This window comes from Triplophysa dalaica, chromosome 2 (genome assembly GCF_015846415.1).
Source record: "Triplophysa dalaica isolate WHDGS20190420 chromosome 2, ASM1584641v1, whole genome shotgun sequence".
Classification (NCBI taxonomy): Eukaryota; Metazoa; Chordata; class Actinopteri; order Cypriniformes; family Nemacheilidae; genus Triplophysa; species Triplophysa dalaica.
This window is the reverse complement of record NC_079543.1, coordinates 1,111,929-1,136,666: the sequence shown is the minus strand read 5'-3', so window position 1 is coordinate 1,136,666 and position 24,738 is coordinate 1,111,929. Positions and strand designations below refer to the sequence as shown.

Here is a 24,738-nt window from a genome sequence, read left to right as displayed (position 1 = left end):
ATTGAATTTGTTCGATTTGGGTAAGCCGGAAGTTATCTTCGTGTGTGTATGTGTTGCAGTTAAAAGAAGCCTGAAAACCCTCAATCTTGCAGTGATTGACTAAGTATTTTTTTTTGTAATTTCGTATCGACACCCTGGCCGCACTGGAATCATATGCTGATTTAATTAAAGACTTATTTGAAACTGTCAGGACACATAAAGAGATGTCAACTACGCTGCAGAAGATGGGTATCCAGCGAAGTTCTGAAATGAGACGAGGCTGAATCCAGCTTCTTATTCGCAGTTTCTTATTCACGCTTAGCTTCTTAGGGACCATCTCGCGTTTCTCTTCTTTTACGTTTTTAAAATAAAAACTTTTTTGTGTGTGTGTTTCTGTGTGCGCACGCGTGTGTGTGTGTCTGTTGGCGTGTGTCTGTGCCTGCCTGCGTGCGTGTGTGAGAGAGAGTGCACAGAGGATGGGCTGCTGCTCGCTGTCTAAGTCATGACCTGCTGAATGCCCCTTGAGATGACCGTGAACTTCACGTGGAACCTCCATCACCCACTCCCCTTAACATTCTCTATATTACTTTGATCGAACAGTTTTTTTAGGCAGCCTATGTCCACCATGAATATTAATCGAATCCAAAAGTACCTACATGTTTGAAAGTGCAATATTCTGGTGCAGAACATGCAGTACGGTTTATGCATGAGTAATTTACGTGTATATTTGTAAAAAAAACATAGTATACACCGTTTTGTTATACTTTGCATATATATAATTAACTGTTTTTATTCTATATATTTATTTTTTCTATTTCCTTTGTTTGTCTATACTGTATTTTTTCATTCTGAGCTCCTGAAACCACAACACGTTGCTTGTCTTTGTGTGCACAATTTGAAAATAAAGCTTATTCTAATTTTTTACTGATCCATTGTTCTTATACAATTTATTATACTCTTGTTGGTCTTAGCCAGTGCATTATACACACATTATATTACTGCTATGTAGTTACATGTATATATATTTAAGTAAACTTTGACACAGAACTGTGTTTTTGTACAAGTATGTCTTTGATGGTGCGTTAAAAGTTCCACAGCTAGGTTACACCTTGTCTTGATGTCTACCGTCATGCAAGAAAACAGTTTTACTGTAGCACTTTTGGGTTATTGGACAATTTGGGGTGCCATATCTCGAGTTCTTTGAGGGTGCGTTAGACGTTCTACATTGGAGTTATACCCAGTATTCATGACTAACATCTAGCCAAAAAGCAGATATTTTTATTGTAGCATTTTGTAGCAGAACTTCGCTGGATACCCATCTTCTGCAGCGTAGTTGACATCTCTTTATGTGTCTTGACAGTTTCAAATAAGTCTTTAATTAAATCAGCATATGATTCCAGTACGGCCATGGTGTCGATACGAAATTACAAAAACAATTACTTAGTCAATCACTGCAAGATTGAGGATTTTCAGGCTTCTTTTAACTTTTTGCAAATGCGGCAAACTTCCAAGTGCAACACATACACACGAAGATAACTTCCGGTTTACCCAAATCGAACAAATTAAATCTCAAAATCAAAATCTGTCGTGTCCCCTTTATTTCATTTCCTATTTTTGATCTGAGCATTAAATCAAAAGTACGAAAAATGACCCGTTATTTGTTTTTTGGTATCACATTTATAAACGAATAACGAAATAACAAACCGTTTTTTAATTTTCCGATTTTGGAATCTCAATTGAATATGAAAAGAACGAATGATACACGGATTTAAGACCTCCCGGTGTATTCGGAACACAAGTAAAGATATTTTTGGTTACATCCGAGAGTGTTCCAGACACCATGCTTATAGTTCTGTCAAGGTCCAGAAAAGTACTAAAGACATTGTAAAAAAGGTCCATCTGATCAAAGTGGTTCAATTGAAGTTTTATGAAGCAACGAGAATACTTTGTGTGCAAAAGAGTTCAATCAACATATTCTTCTACCGGTCAGTCCACGATACGCGTTCATGCAGGCACCACGAGGCTCACATATCAGTGTTACGCTGCATGGTGAATGCTTTTAAAGTCTAAAGAAATGCATTTCCGCCCCCTAGTGACTGTCCGTCCCAGATGACGTCAGTGATGCTGAACATCTGTTAACTCCTCACCTTCAACCTTCAGTCTGCTCCTAGTTTCATTTCGGAATACAACGCCTGACTTTTACATCCAATCAAAGCGCAATGGAAATACAAGACACGCCCATTTTTGTTCACGGTTGATATTCCATTTCACTCAAAAATGCATCTGATACGAAAGTAAAAACTTCTACTATATGTATGTGTAACAATGTTTGTTAGTTGTATTTTAGTCATTTTGGTTTAAATCAAAACAATTCAACTGCAGTTTGATTGATATTAATTGGAATGCACAATAAAGATATGGAGTTATCTCATTTAGGAACCAAACTCTTCATATATATATATATATAAATGAGTAAACAGTCATGTTCAACAATACATTTCTATAAGAAAGAACAGCATGTTTTATTCTATGCTAATGTTATCCATTATCCACCCCGTTATCAAGTCTTAAATGACAGGATGGACATGCTACATGGTGGGATATGTTTTTAAACATTTTGACAATATATTTGCATATTATAAAAGTTACATTAATGTATATTCGACTGTGATCTTTTATTTGAACAATCATAACTTTAACAAGTTGGGAGAACATGTTGTATGATTTTTTTATAAATAAACTTGCTTGAAAGATTTGACTAAAGGGACTAAACGTCTTTCTGAAAATATGCATTTTATAATCATTGTGTATTTACTTTGAAGTTGTTCATAACAGGGTGGACATATTTTGTTGTTTGTTCATTCGTGGTGTGCTTGCGGTTGTTTTTTTCACTGAGTTACACAATTTTTTTATGATCATCGTTATGAATGTGTAAAAATAACATACATTGTCAAGCTAGGACATTTTTCAATTGAGGAACCTGGTTGAGCTCGCATTTCTTACAAGGTTTTTTATCCACTCTTACATATTTTGGACTTTTGTTTTCATGTCAGTCACCTCATGGCTTACTCAATAAGAACCAACTGATACCTTTAAAAATACAAATATGTTCTAATTTACGCATTAACAGTTTCACACTGTAAGAACATTTAGTCTTTATGCAATTATAACTAGATGTAAGTTGATTCTGAGGCTTTGTGTGGCTCAGTGCTTCTGGTCGTGAGTTGGTCTCTTGATGATGGGCACCAGGGGCCGGATTCACTAAACATTCTTAAGAAGAAACTTATTCTTAACTGCCATGTTTTCTCTTCAATTCTAATTTAAAAAAATGTTTAAAATGTTATGTTTTCCCGAAAAAAACTTCTTAAGGCCGTTCTTACATTTTTCTCAAGATTGATCTTAGAAAAATATTAAGACTACAAATATTTTAAACAAAAGATGTCGTAAATATCCTTTACATTTAAGACCGCTCACGGTTGTCTTAAATCTTAAAAGGTAACGTTAAATGTTTAATCAGTTTGTTTCACATGTGATGTGTATTGTATAATATATAATATATAATATATATATAGACTAAATTACATAAGAATGCGATGTGGTTGTTACACACATTAAGTTTATTGTAGAGATAAACATATACAGTTAAAACACGAGCAGGCGGGTTAAATCATATTCTTTTATTCTTACGACAATAATTAAGATGTTCTTAAGAAAATATCTCTGAATGTTTTAAGAAATGTTTGAGAATTTTGAAATTTATCTTACGAAAGTTAGATTAGATATTTTGTCTCAACAACATTTTCGTGAATCCGTCCTCAGATTCTTTGATGTTGTTGAAAGACGGTTCTAAATATAGTATCCTATTATCGGTTATTAGTATTTTGAGAATTGAATCTTTAAAACTTGAATCTATTGAAAACACACAACAATTAACAACAACATTTGACTGCAAAAATGTAGACAATACAGTTTACTTTGGTGATTTTCGTCTTGTGTCTCCAGTCCAGCAGGAGTCGCTCTGCAGCAGATAAACCCACTAAAGAAAGAAAGAAAGACAAACATCAAGCGCTGCGTGTTTACATCACTTTGATTTTCACACAGTGTTGTCTGTGTGTATTTTTGTGTTTAGTTGATCATCATGACGTCACAGACTGACGGGATGTGCTCCAGACACACACAGGACTCAGAGCTCAGCCTCACTTTACTCTGTTATACTGACACAAACCCCACAGACGCTCAGGACACTGTGTGTGACAGTAATCACACCTTGAATCAGGATGAATCTACTGATCAAACCTCCACAGAGTCTCTGGATTCTGTCTGTAACGCTGGAGAACAGCAGATCCTGAACAACATACCACTGAACATGTGTTCTGTCACACTGATTGGGACTGATGGGAAAGTGATGGAGATAAAAACAGAACCCACATCAGAGGAAGAAGAGACTGAAGATGATGAGGATGACAACGAGGAGGATGAGGATATTTCAGATTCAGGTATGTTGTGTCCTTTGTATTTAAATTCTTTAATGACATTAATTTCTTCTTCTTCAGTTCTAAGTAGAATCCAAGAGATATGTTAAATATATGGAAAGGGGCTTGTTTATATATATTTACTGTACTGCTGTTTACTAAAAAACTGACTAAATAAAATAAATAGACCTATTAGAAATATATTTGATCAGTGTGATGTGGTGAATACCCTTATTAGTAATATAGCTGCAAGCAGCATTTATCAGGCTCCAAGCCGCGCTTCAGAGAAGACAAAAAGCCAAAAGTTCCTCGTTTAGACATTTTGAAAAGGCTTGCACTGTAAACAAATTGTATTGCACTGTTGGTGTTGAACTTTAAGTAAATTGTGAAGTTCATATGATTTCTGTACGTAGAGCATCAAAAGCTATACATTGTCATACAGGGTCTCCCGACTGCCCCCAAGACGGTCGCAAAATATACATTTTCTAGTGATATTTTTGCAGGTTTGGCAACTGGGTACCGTGCAAATTGACTAGTTTTTAAACTGTTTCCAACGAAAGTTCCACACATAAAAAAAAGAGAGAGAGAGAGAGAGAGAGAAAGTTAGCTGTGCAGGTCTCAAGAGGTGCTCTAGCGGCAGACGTGTCAGCCATGAAGTTCAGGGAACTGGTTTGTTATAAGACACCACCGATCCCAAGCAGAATGAACGAAAGCCGAATTCTCTTGTTAAGTTTTATTTGAAGTTATCTTTAAGTTGTGTTGTAAAGATGTAGAGAACTGTCATTATTACAAACTAAAATCAACATAATAACATTACAAGGCCTTTTGTTATAAAAAAACAATGTATAGCTTCTTTTTCATACAGTTTAATATAAGCAATTATAATGAGCAATTTGGTCAGGTGTATTTAGAGTTTATCAATCAATATCAACACGCTGCCTGTTTAAATAAGCAGAACCAAATTTGCTGTTATCTGCCTTTAAAGCAAAAATATGCAGCATTTGGAGACTATTTTAACACTTTTAAAAATATTTATACTTCTATACAAATGTATAAACACATTTTAAACACATTTAAAACTATTCTGTGGAATTCTGCAGATTTTTCACACATTTTATGGAGTAATTAATAAGAAAGTTACCATATGACCCTGCTTATGAGGGAAAACAACTTGAAAGAAAAACTTTATGTAAGCAAAACCTATGAGATGGAAGATTTGCACACAGCAGGATAACTAAAAGAATGCAATTCAAAAATGTAAGTTCATGTTATATGGCTCTTAAAAAAACAATTTTATCCCCTATTGGAGCCAATAGCTCCTTAGCTGATTTTTTTTGTCTGGCTTCCTGAGACTGTCCTGTCGTCCATGTGCATTTCGACATCTTTTCTTATACACTCACCTAAAGGATATTAGGAACACCTGTTCAATTTCTCATTAATGCTGTTATGGTGGTGGTGTAATGGTGTGGGGGATGTTTTCTTTGCACACTTTAGGCGCCTTTGTGCCAATTGGGCATCCTTTAAATGCCACGGCCTACCTGAGCATTGTTTCTGACCATGTCCATCCCTTTATGACCACCATCTACCCATCCTCTGATGGCTACTTCCAGAAGGATAATGCACCATGTCACAAAGCTCCGATCATTTCAAATTGGTTTCTTGAACATGACAATGAGTTCACTGTACTAAAATGGCCCCACAGTCACCAGATCTCAACCCAATAGAGCATCTTTGGGATGTGGTGGAACGGGAGCTTCATGCATCCCACAAATCTTCATTAACTGCAAGATGCTATCCTATCAATATGGGCCTTGTTGAATCAATGCCACGTAGAATTAAGGAAGTTCTGAAGGCGAAAGGGGCTCAAACACAGTATTAGTATGATGTTCCTCCTAATAATCCTTTAGGTGAGTGTATATTGTGACCACTAGGCGGATGAAAGGTATCTTCAAGCCGTAGTGTTGAAGATATATATGGAGTTCTGTAATGACATGCCGGTGTTGCTTAAACCTGCTACATGATTCCACTATAAAATGCTTGAATGGCTAACCCCCAAAAAACATGAAATAATACTCTTCTCCGTATGGCACAAGGAATCTCACGAGTCAACCAGTAACCAGCATTTTATTGTTTCGCCTCTTGAAGCATATCACCTGAATTAAGCTACACATTACTCACGCTCAGGGACATTTATGGCAATGATCTCTCCACGTTCTGCTCTGCTGTGCACCAGATGTTTATCTGAACTACTTCATTAAAAGTGCAAGTCAAGATAGATTTTAAGGCTGTTGTGTTTGTTTCAGATGAGAGCAGTGATTCATGTTCTGATGGAGAAACAGCCTCTACATCAGAAGAGCACGGGGCGAAGAGGCACCAATTTCACATGAGCGGTGAAAAGTCTTTCCACTGCAGGGAATGTGACAAATATTTCAGCACCAAACACTATCTTCTTTCTCATCAGAGAATTCACACGGGGAGAAAACCATACCAGTGTCCTCACTGTGACATGAGGTTCGACCAAAAAAGCAGTGTTCAGCAACATGTGCATGTCCACAGCTGTGAGAGACCGTATCAGTGCAGTGAATGTGGAAAAACCTTTAAGCAGACATGTTCTTTACAAAGACACCAAATATCACACTCTGTGGAGAAACTCTATCAGTGTTCACACTGTGATAAACGCTTCCATCATAAGTCTAATCTGATGCTCCATGAGAGAATTCACACTGGAGAGAAACCTTATCTCTGCTCTCACTGTGGAAAGAGCTTTACTCATTCAAGTGTCTTCATAGAACATCTGAGAGTTCATACAGGAGAAAAACCTTATCACTGCAATGTTTGTGGGAAGAGTTTCAGTCGGGCAGGTACTTTTAAACATCATCGGAGGGTTCACACTGGAGAAAAACCTTATCCCTGTATTGTTTGTGGGAAGAGTTTCAGTCGACGTGATAATTTAAAGACACACCAGAGACTTCATACTGGAGAAAAACCTTACAAATGCTGTAAGTGTGACGAGGCGTTTACTCAGAATGTTCTCCTGAAACTCCATCAGAAAGTTCACACTGGAGAGAAACCAGGAAAAACACGACCTGTGAAGAAGACATTGAGACGGGCACAGAAAAGCAACAGCCAAACATCAGAACAGAACCCTTAATTTTGATGGTAGATGTTCACCAACAGCAGCTTCCCTATCTCCCAATTTGTGCATTTAGAATAAGTACTTTTAATTAATCGATATGGAAAATTTATCGAAAAATGATTAGATGCATGATTGAAACACAGATGTAACAGTTTTATTGGTTAATATACATGTTAATGTTGTAGAAGCTTCACACTCTTTGATAATTCCACTTAAGGCTCTGGTAATGCTTTGAATGGTTATAAAGGGGATTTCACAATACAAATATTGCTAAATGTCTCATCCATAACACTGGAATTGCCCAAATAGTAATGTTTGAACAGATAAAAGCAATGAAATCTGTCGTGGAGTGGGTCTAATAACACCCATAGGTGCCTGGCCAGTCTACACTGGCAAGTTGCTGCTTTATTGTATTTGGCATGTAAACCTTAATCTTCCAATACATAAAAAAGTTTGCTTTGTATGTACCTTGTATATCCTTTGTTTTACATCAGTTGGTTATGTAATTGAAACATAATATCCCAGCTAGCCAAAATACGTGACTTTTACGTAACATCAACGTAATGTTATGACCAAACTTACTTTGTGGCGCGACCAGAAAAGTGAAACTCCTGTATTCGGAAGCTAAATATGGAAGGCCATTTTTCTAGACGTAATGACTACAGAAGATATGACGCATGATATGACGTCATTTCATGTACAGACATTAGACACGTGGAAAATGGACTACTTGCACTTAGCCTTGTTAAGTACTTCCGACTTGAAATTGTACGGCTCACTAGTTTCCGGTTATATGGATTTACTTCAGGCTGTTGCTCCCTTTGAAACCTAAATAGTTGAAAATAAGGTTTTTACGCACATGCATTATCAGAAATATTCTAAACATCACTTGGTACATAATCTTCAAAAGATCTGAGAAAGTAATGGCTGGTAAACAATAGCGTTTCACTGTTTCTCCTCACTCACACCTACGTTTAAATTGATTTTTTGTCAATAGCTATAGGCCTACGCAAAAAGTTTAATTATAACTTTTGAGGATAAATGCCACAAAAATGTGTGCAGTTATTTTTAAATACTTTGTAATGTGAATCAATGAACGTCAAATTCACTTAAAATCCGCATAGAACCTTTAACAATCATTGTATGGTGTCATTTTAATGTCCTTAGAATGTATGAAATATAATCGATGAATGAGACCAAACCGTTAGGAAACAGTGTTTAGGAAAGCGATGAACTGCTGCATGGTGACTAACAACGGCTTTATTATTCAGCAGATAAGAAAAAAATATATAAAATATATTCAAAGGGGAACTTCTGCTAATTTAAGATCTGTCATAAAAACCCAGATTACTGGATGTTGACATCACGTACAAGATTTTTTTAATAAAGTGACAGCCCTTTAAATAGAAATAATCTACCATGATCTCTGCTTGTAGATACGCTTAACACTGTTACTGGAAATGACTGAGCTGCATTGAGGAAAACGCCACTAGGGCTAGAAGGGATACAGCTACCTCCACTGGGCATGCACACTTCAATACTGCATCATTTACTCTTTTTTTTTGTTGGGGTAGGTGTAGGCTTTAGCTTATGCAATTTATTGTAATATTATGGCGAGATTTTGCATCTCTCCCGGCCGTAGCTGTCTCCCTTCTAGTCAGAAAACAGGCCTGTTTTAATGATACAACATTGCTTTATAACGTGATGACAATTTTCATTACATTTTGATTTTCCGAAGAAATCTGTTAAAAATATAACATTACACACTTATTAAAATTAATTTGAAAATGTACCACCAGGAAGACACAATAGGGCACATAGAGTAAAGAACACTGTAAATTGGTTTAAATTATTGTATTCTCTTTGTGAATTTCGAACTAAGTGAATGCTGGAATGTTATATTTTTATGCACTGAAATTAGCCTTACATATCAGATTCCATTAAAGAGAAGACCCAAGAGATAGAGACGAGCCAAGAGTAAAATGACATTAAAATAAAGAGAGCCTAAAATAAAATGTATTAGCTGCTACAACAGAACAGGCAGAGAATGAAAATCTATATTAGACTGATAGGATCTGCACAACCAAACACATGCTCAGAATGAGAGACAAGTAGAGAATCAAACACAGCAGAACAGTCAGAACGATCAACCTAGAAAGCTATGATTAGGGAAAGGCTGAAACATGCACAAATACACAGAGTAACCGCACAAACTGTTAAACAAATACCACAGTCACTCACGAGAGCAAAATCTCAGGAAGAGCACAATACCAATAATGACAGAATGATTGGGAACAGGTTTGATCTTCATGAGCAGCAATTCTTAAACTCATCTGCAATATGAAAAAATATCATTTCCACAATACAGCCTACTGCAGCTTACTATCACTACTAATGGTTTTAAAATGCCATCTTCCTTATCTTTGCCACTATGATGTGTATTTAGATAGTGTTTACCTATACAGAAAAACAAATGACATAGGACCACGTGCAATGTCACGCATGAATGACACCTAGTTTCGTAAATATGACGTCCGGCTAAATGTTTAATCAATTCTATGCAAATTTTCACGTTTTGGGACTTGCCATTGGTGCAATAACGCATACACGCGTTACATTGTCTGTACAAGTTATATCTGAAGAATTTTTTGCTTAAATTGCCTTCGATACCTCAAATTAACCTTGTGATGTAATCTGCCGGTCATGGTAATGTCGTGACAGCATAATTGATTAAAAATGTAGGGTTGGAAACCAGTTGGTAATTTAACAATTCCTTTTAATTTTCTTTGGGTGGAAAACTTTCAACTCAATTCAACTTAATTAATATTGATATCACTTAGAACATCAGCCGGTTCTTTAAATTAAGGGTCATTTACTTCAATACGACAAAATGGAATACAACTTATAGAGCACAGCGTTTAACTGAAAATGAAATCCGTTTCTGAGTTTATAGTTCTTAATAAGTGACGAAGAAACACACAAGGTTGACACTCAATAATTATACAAAAGAGGAAAGTAACATCTCAGATTCAAAGTTCCAAAAACAGGAAAAAAGAAATCATAAAGTGGGAATATAAAGAGAACTGTGATAGATCCAACTGAGATATGGCTTGTAGATCTTATAGATCTAAACTTTGAGTCCAGTTTCACTAGATCTCTCTCCGTCAGGAACAAATTACACCTGGAGATATCAACTCCATTGTGAGTCAATCCTTTAACCCAACCAGATAAAGAGCTCAAGGGAAGAACAGCAGGCAGGAGACAAAGTGATGTTATATAGACAGACAAATGATTTATTGAATAATCTCAGTTGTGTGTTGATGCTCAGTCAAGCTCTGCCAAACTTCATCTGACTAGAAACAGATTCAATATGTGTTTTTAACATTCAAGATTACAGTATCAAAACATTGTCTCATGACATTATATGAACCTTGAGATGGAGACCAACGGATACTCATATCAGCATAAGACACAATACAACTCTCAACTAGGGATTAGTCACGAATTTTGAATATTCGATTCGTTTTTATTATAGAATTTCGAATAGTGTGTGCGATCTTAAAAAAAATCGCTGTGTTTTCATGCGTAACGTGTTCATGTAACCAAAGGGTGGCACTGCCAATAACGATGCACCTTAATGAAATAAAACAAGAAACAAGTGTATGTTTCTATCTAGTGAGTTTAAGCACATTCAGGTTATAGACTCTACACACAGAAATAGTAGAAAACATTATGATGATTCCAGTACAGTTTGATCTTCAGCATGTTTCTTCTGATGAGTGTTAAAAGTTCCTAAATAAGTGAATCTCTCTCCACTTTCTCTCCAGTGTGAACTCTCTGATGGGTTCTCAAGACACACGTTCGAGCAAACGTCTTGTCACACTGAGAACATTTATAAAGTCTTTCACCTGTGTGAATTCTCTTGTGATTGACTAAAGTGTCCTGTCGACTGAAACTCTTCCCACAAACACTGCAGTGATAAGGTTTTTCTCCAGTGTGAATTCTTTTATGAGATTTAAAATATTGTGAGTCAGTAAACCTCTTTCCACAGTGAGAACAGATGTAAGGTTTCTCTCCAGTGTGAGTTCTCTCATGACGTTTCGGATGAGGTTTCTGACAGAAGCCTTTATTACAGTGTGAACACTGATAGAGTTTCTCCCCAGAGTGTGTTGTTTGGTGAATTTTTAAAGAACCTAAAACCTTAAAGGTTTTTCCACATTCACTGCACTGATACGGTTTCTCATCACTGTGGACACACATGTGTTCCTTCAGATGAGGTTTGTGGTTGAATCTCTTGTCACAGTGAGGACACGCATACGGTTTTTCTCCCGTGTGAATTCTCTGATGAAGAACAAGATATTCTTTGCGGCTGAAACATTTGTCACATTGATTGCAGTGGAAAGACTTTTCATTACTGTGTGTCCGCATGTGAATTTTTAGACTAGAAGAGAAGAGAAAATTCTTCCCACACTGCTCACAATGGAACTGTTTCTTCTCATAGTGTTTCTTGTCTCTGTGCTCTTGTGAATGAAGTTTCTTCTCTTGTAAGGTAGGAAAGCTGATGTCACATCTGGTGCAGGTGAAGAGTTTCTGTTCTGTGTGTTTTCTCTCATGTGTCTCTAAACGTCTCTGTGAACTGAATGTCTTTCCACAGGTGATGCAGGAAAGAGTTTGTGCTGTCAGTCGCTGTTTTGATGTAGAGGCCGTTTCTCCATCACCACATGAATCACCGCTCTCATCTGAAACAAACACAACAGCGTTAAGAAGAAGCTCCAGCACATCTGAAACTACATCAGTGTCCACTGAGAATGAGAAACTTGACTTGAGCAAAACAAACCTGATTTTATGAAACAAGAACTCATGACAATAAAATATTGTAAAAAAAAAAGACAACAGAAGAAACAAACCTGACGGAACAACATCTTCATCAGTCTGTTCTTCCTTTACTGCGAGTTCTGTTTTCATCTCCATCAGTGTGACCGAACACATGTTCAGTGGTCTGGTGTTCAGGATCTGCTGTTCTCTGACGTCATCGTCAACATCTCAACACAAACACACACACACACACACACAGAGACAACACTGTGTTTAAAACACTAAAGAGAGAAAATCAAAGTGATGTAAACACGCAGCGCTTGATGTTTGTCTTTCTTTCTTTCTTTAGTGGGTTTATCGGCGGACTGAAGAGCTGCAGAGCGACTCCTGCTGGACTGGAGACACATCACAGCTCTAGAATTTAAAGTTGTTGTATTTATTAATATCAGTTTAAATGTATCATGCTGCTCAATTAATTTATTATTTAATGTAGGAATTTATCTATTAAATATATATAATTCTTTATTTCTCTCTTTTATTTTAAATAAGTGCTGTTCTGTTTGTGTGGAGTTGTGTTTTATGGATGTGGGTGTGGGTGTGTTTGAACCAGTGTGTGCGTGTCTGTTTTCTCTTCGTTCTCCTTTTTTCTTTTTAAATGAATAACTTATAATAAACACTAATATAAACACTAATATGTTTCATGTACAGCTGCTTTTTAACCATATACATTTAAAAAAGCGCTTTATTAATAAAGTTGAGTTGAGAATTTACATAAATGTCACTGTTATGCTATTAACTTACATCAAACAGTGGTTTAAAAAAAATGTTGAAGTAGAATAGTTTGAAAATCATCTTGAAAAGGTGGAGAAAAACAACTGTATTTATTTACATGTGACTTGTTGGACATTTTAAACTTGTGTTTAGCATCTGCTTCTAGAAATTATATCTGTGTATATAACATGAATAGACCTAACAATACATTAAACAAATAGAGTAAGATTTTACAAATTGAAGTTGTGAAGAAAAAATACATCGTAACGTGACCAACTCAGTGGAAACGTCGTCAGAATGTCTTCAGTGTTTACTGGACAGAGATGAAGAAATATCGTCATGAATCTAGTGTTGAGTGTGATGTGTCTCCAGTCCAGCAGGAGTCGCTCTGCAGCTCTTCAGTCCGCCGATAAACCCACTAAAGAAAGAAAGAAACACAAACATCAAGCGCTGCGTGTTTACATCACTTTGATTTTCTCTCTTTAGTGTTTTAAACACAGTGTTGTGTGTGTGTGTGTGTGTGTGTGTGTGTTGATATGTTGAAGATGACGTCACAGATGTGCTGTAAATCAGTGGGAACTGATCTGTCCATGCTGGATATTGATGATTTCATCACAGAAATCTGTCAGCTGAAGAAAGAGGTGAAGTTACTGGAGGAAAAGCTGAGGACAAGAGGAGATGAACTCAACACAGAGGTTTGGACACATTCAACATCATTTACCTCAATCACTCACACTGCTTTTAAATGTTTGTATTTTAATAATGTTTTTAATCTCACTGTCATAGTTTATATCTTTATCTCAATATATTTCCTCTCTGAACAGAAGTCCAGACACACACAGGACTCAGAGCTCAGCCTCACTTTACTCTGTTATACTGACACAAACCCCACAGACGCTCAGGACACTGTGTGTGACAGTAATCACACCTTGAATCAGGATGAATCTACTGATCAAACCTCCACAGAGTCTCTGGATTCTGTCTGTAACGCTGGAGAACAGCAGATCATGAACACCATACCACTGAACATGTGTTCTGTCAGATTGATGGAAATAAAAACAGAACCCACGTCAGAGGAAGATCAGACTGATGAAGATGAGAATGATGACGATAATGATAATGATTTTATACCTTCAGGTATGTTTCCTTCTTTGACATTTTGTCTCATGTTTTTTTTATTTCCTGACACATTTCAAACTTTCCTTTGTTTTATTAGCACCAATGTCTTTTTAAAGATTTGTGCTTTAATCCAAAAGTCAAATGTGACTAATTGTAAGAATTTATCTCACATAGTTTTCTCATGGGATGGGCATCCAGAGGTGGAGGCAGAAAGAGAATAATGAGCGTAGCTGCTGTTCATTAACTGCATTAAGTGAAGGCTTGGCTGAAAAGATGTGTCTTTAATCTAGATTTAAATTGGAAGAGTGTGTCTGACCCTCGAATAGTATCAGGAAGGCTATTCCAGAGTTTAGGTGCTACGTATGAGAAAGCTCGTCCCCCTTTGGTGGATTTTGTTATTCTAGGTGTTGTCAAAAGTCCTAAGTTTTGAGATCTTAGAGAGTGTGATGGGTTGTAACGTGATAAAAGCTCAGTTAAGTAAGTTGTGGATAAACCATTTAAGGCTTTTGTAAGTAATTAAAAGAACTTTAAAATCAATACGATACTTAATGGGTAGCCAGTGAAGCGATGATAAAACTGGGGTTATGTGATCATATTTTCTTGACCTGGTAAGGACTCTGGCAGCTGCATTCTGAACTAACTGTAGTTTGTTTATTGATGATACAGGACAAACACTAAGTAGAGGATTACAGTGGTCAAGTCTTGAGGTCACAAATGCAGGAATACACTTTTCTGCGTCAGCAACACATAAACTATTTCGTAATTTGGCAACATTTCTCAGATGTGATTTTTAAATGACAGGTTGCCGTCTAATATAACGCCTAGGTCTTTAACTGTATTTGTTGGAGTAACAGTGCAGCTTTCAATTTGGCGGTTAAAATCTGAGATATTCTGTTTACGTGTTTTTGATGCGATAAGTAATATTTCTGTTTAAAAGAAGGAAATCACTAGTCATCCAATGTTTTATGTCTTCAATGCACTCTAAAAATTAAAATAGCTGGAAGGAATGATCTGGTCTTGATGAGATATATAGCTGAGTATCATCTGCATAACAGTGGAAGCTAATTCCATGTTTTCTAATAATGTTGCCGAGGGGCAGCATGTATATGGAGAAAAGCAAGGGTCCTAAAACTGATCCCTGAGGTAATCCATAATTTACTTGCATTAGATTTGACGATTCCCCATTTAAATGGACAAATTGATATCTGTCTGATAAGTAAGATCTGAACTATTGCAGTGCCTTTGACTGAATACCGGTTGTAGCAATGTTCACAGTAAGGAAGGATGGAGGCGGGAACCATCGAAGCTGTAATCAAAATAAACAAACAATAACACGGAAGTAAAAGGCTGGCAGCCACCTCACAGTTGGCTGCCAGCTACAAGAACATAAATACAAACTAAAGACATGTCCAGGCCCGGTCCTCTCTCGTCAGCAGTCCTCTTGCTCCTCCTCTTATGCTCCCAATCTACTCCGATCTCTCCCCGCCTCGTTGCCTCACAGCTCTTAGATGAAAGAATCATGAACACCGTTTCAAATATTCCGATGTTTTGAATTCCCGAATTTACCAAATTCTAAAACCCATTTACTGGTACATTCGCTGCTATTTATTTAGTTATTTGTAAATGATGTGTCATTATCCTGTGTGTACACTACGCACATTGTGTACATTTGCTGCTGTGTATGATTATTATGCATATTACGTGTCATTTGTTGTATTCTGGTGTAAAACTTGTACAGAAATGTTTACTGTGTAAATATGTACAAGAAATGTCTGTCATACTGCCATGTTTCACCTACTGTTGCACCTGTGTATATGGTTGAGTGACAATAAAGGGATTTGATTTGATTTAGTTTGTGCTCATGAACAAGATTTCAAAGCAGGTGACGAGAGATGTTTCGTAAAATGGGGTGGTGTTGGCCCACTTTACACAGAAACATCAGTATTGTAGTAATCATTTGTTGTGTTTGTTTCAGATGAGAGCGGTGATTCATGTGGTGATGGAGAAACGGCCTCTACATCAAAACAGCGACTGACAGCACAAACTCTTTCCTGCATCACCTGTGGAAAGACATTCAGTTCACAGAGACGTTTAGAGACACATGAGAGAAAACACACAAAACAGAAACTCTTCACCTGCACCAGATGTGACATCAGCTTTCCTACCTTACAAGAGAAGAAACTTCATTCACAAGAGCACAGAGACAAGAAACACTTTCACTGTCAGCAGTGTGGAAAGAATTTTCTCTACCCTTCCAGTCTGAAAGAACACATTAGGACACACAGTGGTGAAAAACCTTTCCACTGCAGTGAATGTGACAAATATTTCAGCACCAAAGGAAGTCTTGTTACTCATCAGAGAATTCACACGGGAGATAAAACGCACAAGTGTCCTCACTGTGACAAGAGATTCAGCCACAAACCTCATATGAAGAGACACATGCTTTTACACACCAACGAGAGACCATATCTTTGCAGTGAATGTGGAAAAGGCTTTAGGGATTCCGGTTGTTTAAGGTTACACCAAAGAACACACTCTGATGAGAAACTCTTTCAGTGTTCATACTGTAATAAAGGCTTCCGTCAGAAACCTCATCTGGTACGTCATGAGAGAATTCACACTGGAGAGAAACCTTATCTCTGCTCTCACTGTGGAAAGAGCTTTACTGATTCAAGTACTTTCAAAGATCATCTGAGAGTTCACACTGGAGAAAAACCTTATCACTGCAGTGTTTGTGGAAAGAGATTCAGTCGAAGTCACCATTTAGTGACACATCAGAGAATTCATACAGGAGAAAGACCTTACAAATGTTCTCAGTGTGACAAAGCATTTACTGATAGATTTTTCCTACGAACCCATGAGAGAGTTCATACTGAAGACAATCCTAACACTGCTCCATCTGCGGCGAAAAGAAACATGCTGAAGAACAAACTGCACTGAAATTATAGAATCTCTACAAGGCTCAGTCTCATCCAGTCACTGAACTCGTTGTTCTTACTGTCACTAGCAGGCTCTGTTGTGTTGTCTTAGTTTTTTATATTAAATGTATAATAACAGAATGGAAGTAACAACTTTAAAATACAATTAAACATCTTTAGCAGACGTCTTTCAGACATACCATCTGTCTTAAGGCAAAGTCTGGAGGCAAAATGTTCAATATAAAATCTTAAGTGTCATTGGATAGAACTGTCTGGCTAACTGAATGGATTTGAATAATTTTGAATTGGAAACTTTTAGAAATTAAAACCTATTTTTGTTTTAAGATAAAGAGAATCAGTTCATTTTAAACACATACTGGCACACGATATCCACCCTGTTTTGGACAAATATATTACAATACAATAGACTAAAACTATATGTGTGTGTATAATTCCTCCATTAAGCAACAGACAATGTGCCCTGTAATCGTGCCACATTACTTTAGTCAAATCACAAGTCCAGTACGGTGTACCACAGGGCTCAGTGTAAGGGCCTCTACTCTTCGCAACATACATGCTACCTCTAGGAGATATAATTAGGAGACATCAAGTTAGCTTTCACTGCTATGCTGATGATACTTACACAGCCTAATATTTCCTCAAAGCCTGATGAAACACAGCAGTTCAATAGAATAATTGAAGGCATAGTCGGTATAAAATGCTGGATGAGTAACAACTTTTTATTTTTTAACTCTGACTTAACAGAAGTGTTACTTATTGGACCGAAAAACTTCCATAGGTAACAACCAAGAATACTGAAACCCGCGTTGTCAGCAAAGAATCTTGTTTTTTATTGAACAGTGTTCTGTCATTTAAAAGCAGAACTGCTTTTTTTCCATTTTGAGAATATATCTAAACTACGCCATACGCTGTCACTGTCAGATGAAGAGAAGATAATTCAAACATTCATGACAGATTACTGTGATGTACTATTAGGGGGTTACCCTGTAGGCTTATTAAATAAACTCCAGATTGTTCAAACCGCAGCAGCTCATGCTGTTTGGCGAACAAAAAAGTACCATCATATTTTAAGCATGCGTTAGTCCATACTCTTTAAAAAAACAAGTTTAGACCCATCGTGTTGAATAATTAAAGACCTATTTCAAAGGTGCCTTTTTTGATAGCTTAAATGCATGTAAAGCAACCAATCACGTTTCGATTAGGCCGCGTGATATACGGGACATGGAGATAACAGACCGATGATTGTAAGTTTATGACGTTTTTAAGAATTGAGCGTTTAGTCGATCGTGATGAATTCTTAAAGCAACCGTTGTTTATTTATTTTAAGAAATATTTAAGAACTCAACAAAGATATAAATTACCTAACACAAACCATTTAGTTAATAAAATCTCTTTCTGGAGGTTTAAATTGATGGTGGGGAAAAAGTGTTATCAATAAAAGGTTTAAATAAAATAAACCTAAACAAAATTCAGTTCAGCAACTTGCATTAAATCTAAGCACGAATATGCATTGGGCCATCGTTTATATTACACGCAATCCTAAACTTTCTCAGATTAGTTTGATCAAGTTTCCCCCATTTGCAGGTCAAGCGCCACCCAGTGGACCCATGATGTAATAACGCTTGGAAATATATTCAGAGCGGCTAGTTTTATTATTGATTAAAATATCGATATTTGGCGCAGCGTATCGATTCTCGTATCGCACGGAGAAGGACGACGATACACCGCCATTTCGATATATCGTCACACCGCTGGTTCCTGTATTGGTTTTCAAAGCTCTTCACGGTCTTGCCCCGGTGTACATTTCTAATTTACTGCAGTAATATTGTGCTGCAAGACCTTTAAGACCATCTCTAAGTCTGTGGTGTGTGTGCTGCTTACATCAGCTCTAGAATTTAAAGTTGTTGTATTTATTAATATCAGTTTAAATGTATCATTCTGTTTAGTTCATTTATTATTTAATATAGGAATTTAAATTCTGTATAATATTTGACCTTTATCTATCTCTTTTATCTTAAATAAGTGCTTCTCTGTGATAATCACGCTGTGTGTGTGTTTTTGTTGTGTGTGTGTGCGTGCTTGCGTGTTACAGTGCGTGTGTATTTTGTGTTCTGTTTGTGTGGAGTTGTGTTTTATGGATGTGGGTGTGTTTGAACCAGTGTGTGCGTGTCTGTTTTCTCTTCGTTCTCCTTTTTTCTTTTTAAATGAATAACTTATAATAAACACTAATATAAACACTAATATGTTTCATGTACAGCTGCTTTTTAACCATATACATTTAAAAAAGCGCTTTACTAATAAAGTTGAGTTGAGAATTTACATAAATGTCACTGTTATGCTATTAACTTACATCAAACAGTGGTTTAAAAAAAATGTTGAAGTAGAATAGTTTGAAAATCATCTTGAAAAGGTGGAGAAAAACAACTGTATTTATTTACATGTGACTTGTTGGACATTTTAAACTTGTGTTTAGCATCTGCTTCTAGAAATTATATCTGTGTATATAACATGAATAGACCTAACAATACATTAAACAAATAGAGTAAGATTTTACAAATTGAAGTTGTGAAGAAAAAATACATCGTAACGTGACCAACTCAGTGGAAACGTCGTCAGAATGTCTTCAGTGTTTACTGGACAGAGATGAAGAAATATCGTCATGAATCTAGTGTTGAGTGTGATGTGTCTCCAGTCCAGCAGGAGTCGCTCTGCAGCTCTTCAGTCCGCCGATAAACCCACTAAAGAAAGAAAGAAAGACAAACATCAAGCGCTGCGTGTTTACATCACTTTGATTTTCTCTCTTTAGTGTTTTAAACACAGTGTTGTGTGTGTGTGTGTGTGTGTGTGTGTGTTGATATGTTGAAGATGACGTCACAGATGTGCTGTAAATCAGTGGGAACTGATCTGTCCATGCTGGATATTGATGATTTCATCACAGAAATCTGTCAGCTGAAGAAAGAGGTGAAGTTACTGGAGGAAAAGCTGAGGACAAGAGGAGATGAACTCAACACAGAGGTTTGGACACATTCAACATCATTTACCTCAATCACTCACACTGCTTTTAAATGTTTGTATTTTAATAATGTTTTTAATCTCACTGTCATAGTTTATATCTTTATCTCAATATATTTCCTCTCTGAACAGAAGTCCAGACACACACAGGACTCAGAGCTCAGCCTCACTTTACTCTGTTATACTGACACAAACCCCACAGACGCTCAGGACACTGTGTGTGACAGTAATCACACCTTGAATCAGGATGAATCTACTGATCAAACCTCCACAGAGTCTCTGGATTCTGTCTGTAACGCTGGAGAACAGCAGATCCTGAACACCATACCACTCAACATGTGTTCTGTCAGATTGATGGAAATAAAAACAGAACCCACGTCAGAGGAAGATCAGACTGATGAAGATGAGAATGATGACGATAATGATAATGATTTTATACCTTCAGGTATGTTTCCTTCTTTGACATTTTGTCTCATGTTTTTTTTATTTCCTGACACATTTCAAACTTTCCTTTGTTTTATTAGCACCAATGTCTTTTTAAAGATTTGTGCTTTAATCCAAAAGTCAAATGTGACTAATTGTAAGAATTTATCTCACATAGTTTTCTCATGGGATGGGCATCCAGAGGTGGAGGCAGAAAGAGAATAATGAGCGTAGCTGCTGTTCATTAACTGCATTAAGTGAAGGCTTGGCTGAAAAGATGTGTCTTTAATCTAGATTTAAATTGGAAGAGTGTGTCTGACCCTCGAATAGTATCAGGAAGGCTATTCCAGAGTTTAGGTGCTACGCATGAGAAAGCTCGTCCACCTTTGGTGGATTTAGTTATTCTAGGTGTTGTCAAAAGTCCTAAGTTTTGAGATCTTAGAGAGTGTGATGGGTTGTAACGTGATAAAAGCTCAGTTAAGTAAGTTGTGGATAAACCATTTAAGGCTTTTGTAAGTAATTAAAAGAACTTTAAAATCTGGGGTCATGTGATCATATTTTCTTGACCTGGTAAGAACTCTGGCAGCTGCATTCTGAACTAACTGTAGTTTGTTTATTGATGATACAGGACAAACACTAAGTAGAGGATTACAGGGGTCAAGTCTTGAGGTCACAAATGCAGGAATACACTTTTCTGCGTCAGCAACACATAAACTATTTCGTAATTTGGCAACATTTCTCAGATGTGATTTTTAAATGACAGGTTGCCGTCTAATATAACGCCTAGGTCTTTAACTGTATTTGTTGGAGTAACAGTGCAGCTTTCAATTTGGCGGTTAAAATCTGAGATATTCTGTTTACGTGTTTTTGATGCGATAAGTAATATTTCTGTTTAAAAGAAGGAAATCACTAGTCATCCAATGTTTTATGTCTTCAATGCACTCTAAAAATTAAAATAGCTGGAAGGAATCATCTGGTCTTGATGAGATATATAGCTGAGTATCATCTGCATAACAGTGGAAGCTAATTCCATGTTTTCTAATAATGTTGCCGAGGGGCAGCATGTATATGGAGAAAAGCAAGGGTCCTAAAACTGATCCCTGAGGTAATCCATAATTTACTTGCATTAGATTTGACGATTCCCCATTTAAATGGACAAATTGATATCTGTCTGATAAGTAAGATCTGAACTATTGCAGTGCCTTTGACTGAATACCGGTTGTAGCAATGTTCACAGTAAGGAAGGATGGAGGCGGGAACCATCGAAGCTGTAATCAAAATAAACAAACAATAACACGGAAGTAAAAGGCTGGCAGCCACCTCACAGTTGGCTGCCAGCTACAAGAACATAAATACAAACTAAAGACATGTCCAGGCCCGGTCCTCTCTCGTCAGCAGTCCTCTTGCTCCTCCTCTTATGCTCCCAATCTACTCCGATCTCTCCCCGCCTCGTTGCCTCACAGCTCTTAGATGAAAGAATCATGAACACCGTTTCAAATATTCCGATGTTTTGAATTCCCGAATTTACCAAATTCTAAAACCCATTTACTGGTACATTCGCTGCTATTTATTTAGTTATTTGTAAATGATGTGTCATTATCCTGTGTGTACACTACGCACATTGTGTACATTTGCTGCTGTGTATGATTATTATGCATATTACGTGTCATTTGTTGTATTCTGGTGTAAAACTTGTACAGAAATGTTTACTGTGTAAATATGTACAAGAAATGTCTGTCATACTGCCATGTTTCACCTACTGTTGCACCTGTGTATATGGTTGAGTGACAATAAAGGGATTTGATTTGATTTAGTTTGTGCTCATGAACAAGAGTTCATAAAGCAGGTGACGAGAGATGTTTCGTAAAATGGGGTGGTGTTGGCCCACTTTACACAGAAACATCAGTATTGTAGTAATCATTTGTTGTGTTGTTTCAGATGAGAGCGGTGATTCATGTGGTGATGAAGAAACGGCCTCTACATCAAAACAGCGACTGACAGCACAAACTCTTTCCTGCATCACCTGTGGAAAGACATTCAGTTCACAGAGACGTTTAGAGACACATGAGAGAAAACACACAGAACAGAAACTCTTCACCTGCACCAGATGTGACATCAGCTTTCCTACCTTACAAGAGAAGAAACTTCATTCACAAGAGCACAGAGACAAGAAACACTTTCACTGTCACGAGTGCGGAAAGAATTTTCTCTACCCTTCCAGTCTGAAAGAACACATTAGGACACACAGTGGTGAAAAACCTTTCCACTGCAGTGAATGTGACAAATATTTCAGCACCAAAGGAAGTCTTGTTACTCATCAGAGAATTCACACGGGAGATAAAACGCACAAGTGTCCTCACTGTGACAAGAGATTCAGCCACAAACCTCATATGAAGAGACACATGCTTTTACACACCAACGAGAGACCATATCTTTGCAGTGAATGTGGAAAAGGCTTTAGGGATTCCGGTTGTTTAAGGTTACACCAAAGAACACACTCTGATGAGAAACTCTTTCAGTGTTCATACTGTAATAAAGGCTTCCGTCAGAAACCTCATCTGGTACGTCATGAGAGAATTCACACTGGAGAGAAACCTTATCTCTGCTCTCACTGTGGAAAGAGCTTTACTGATTCAAGTACTTTCAAAGATCATCTGAGAGTTCACACTGGAGAAAAACCTTATCACTGCAGTGTTTGTGGAAAGAGATTCAGTCGAAGTCACCATTTAGTGACACATCAGAGAATTCATACAGGAGAAAGACCTTACAAATGTTCTCAGTGTGACAAAGCATTTACTGATAGATTTTTCCTACGAACCCATGAGAGAGTTCATACTGAAGACAATCCTAACACTGCTCCATCTGCGGCGAAAAGAAACATGCTGAAGAACAAACTGCACTGAAATTATAGAATCTCTACAAGGCTCAGTCTCATCCAGTCACTGAACTCGTTGTTCTTACTGTCACTAGCAGGCTCTGTTGTGTTGTCTTAGTTTTTTATATTAAATGTATAATAACAGAATGGAAGTAACAACTTTAAAATACAATTAAACATCTTTAGCAGACGTCTTTCAGACATACCATCTGTCTTAAGGCAAAGTCTGGAGGCAAAATGTTCAATATAAAATCTTAAGTGTCATTGGATAGAACTGTCTGGCTAATTGAATGGATTTGAATAATTTGGAATTGGAAACTTTTAGAAATTAAAACCTATTTTTGTTTTAAGATAAAGAGAATCAGTTCATTTTAAACACATACTGGCACACGATATCCACCCTGTTTTGGACAAATATATTACAATACAATAGACTAAAACTATATGTGTGTGTATAATTCCTCCATTAAGCAACAGACAATGTGCCCTGTAATCGTGCCACATTACTTTAGTCAAATCACAAGTCCAGTACGGTGTACCACAGGGCTCAGTGTAAGGGCCTCTACTCTTCGCAACATACATGCTACCTCTAGGAGATATAATTAGGAGACATCAAGTTAGCTTTCACTGCTATGCTGATGATACTTACACAACCTAATATTTCCTCAAAGCCTGATGAAACACAGCAGTTCAATAGAATAATTGAAGGCATAGTCGGTATAAAATGCTGGATGAGTAACAACTTTTTATTTTTTAACTCTGACTTAACAGAAGTGTTACTTATTGGACCGAAAAACTTCCATAGGTAACAACCAAGAATACTGAAACCCGCGTCGTCAGCAAAGAATCTTGTTTTTTTATTGAACAGTATTCTGTCATTTAAAAGCAGAACTGCTTTTTTTCCATTTTGAGAATATATCTAAACTACGCCATATGCTGTCACTGTCAGATGCAGAGAAGATAATTCAAACATTCATGACAGATTACTGTGATGTACTATTAGGGGGTTACCCTGTAGGCTTATTAAATAAACTCCAGATTGTTCAAACCGCAGCAGCTCATGCTGTTTGGCGAACAAAAAAGTACCATCATATTTTAAGCATGCGTTAGTCCATACTCTTTAAAAAAACAAGTTTAGACCCATCGTGTTGAATAATTAAAGACCTATTTCAAAGGTGCCTTTTTTGATAGCTTAAA

General features: G+C 36.9%; 2 protein-coding genes across 2 annotated transcripts; one reads left to right on the top strand and one right to left on the bottom strand.

Annotated features, from left to right (window-relative positions):
• The first annotated feature begins 4,040 nt into the window (after nucleotides 1–4,040).
• On the top strand, nucleotides 4,041–23,842 carry LOC130435524 (zinc finger protein 585B-like). Its single transcript, XM_056766219.1, has 7 exons — nucleotides 4,041–4,475; nucleotides 6,755–7,599; nucleotides 13,719–13,868; nucleotides 13,998–14,310; nucleotides 16,268–17,225; nucleotides 20,594–20,688; nucleotides 22,605–23,842. The coding sequence occupies exons 1-7, from the start codon at nucleotides 4,118–4,120 to the stop codon at nucleotides 23,567–23,569; spliced, it is 3,684 nt and encodes a 1,227-aa protein (XP_056622197.1). The 5' UTR covers nucleotides 4,041–4,117; the 3' UTR covers nucleotides 23,570–23,842.
• LOC130437708 (zinc finger protein 501-like) lies at nucleotides 10,855–12,713 on the bottom strand. Its single transcript, XM_056769204.1, has one exon. The coding sequence runs from the start codon at nucleotides 12,574–12,576 to the stop codon at nucleotides 11,380–11,382; it is 1,197 nt and encodes a 398-aa protein (XP_056625182.1). The 5' UTR covers nucleotides 12,577–12,713; the 3' UTR covers nucleotides 10,855–11,379.
• Nucleotides 23,843–24,738: the final 896 nt, after the last annotated feature.

Coding starts and splice junctions, on each gene's coding strand:
- LOC130437708 (XM_056769204.1), bottom strand. CDS start 12,576: ATGTGTTCGGTCACACTGATGGAGATGAAAACAGAACTCGCAGTAAAG.
- LOC130435524 (XM_056766219.1), top strand. CDS start 4,118: ATGACGTCACAGACTGACGGGATGTGCTCCAGACACACACAGGACTCA. Junction 17,226..20,593: donor AACATGCTGAAGAACAAACT/GCACTGAAATTA, acceptor GTGTTCTGTCAG/ATTGATGGAAATAAAAACAG. Junction 20,689..22,604: donor TAATGATTTTATACCTTCAG/GTATGTTTCCTT, acceptor GTGTTGTTTCAG/ATGAGAGCGGTGATTCATGT.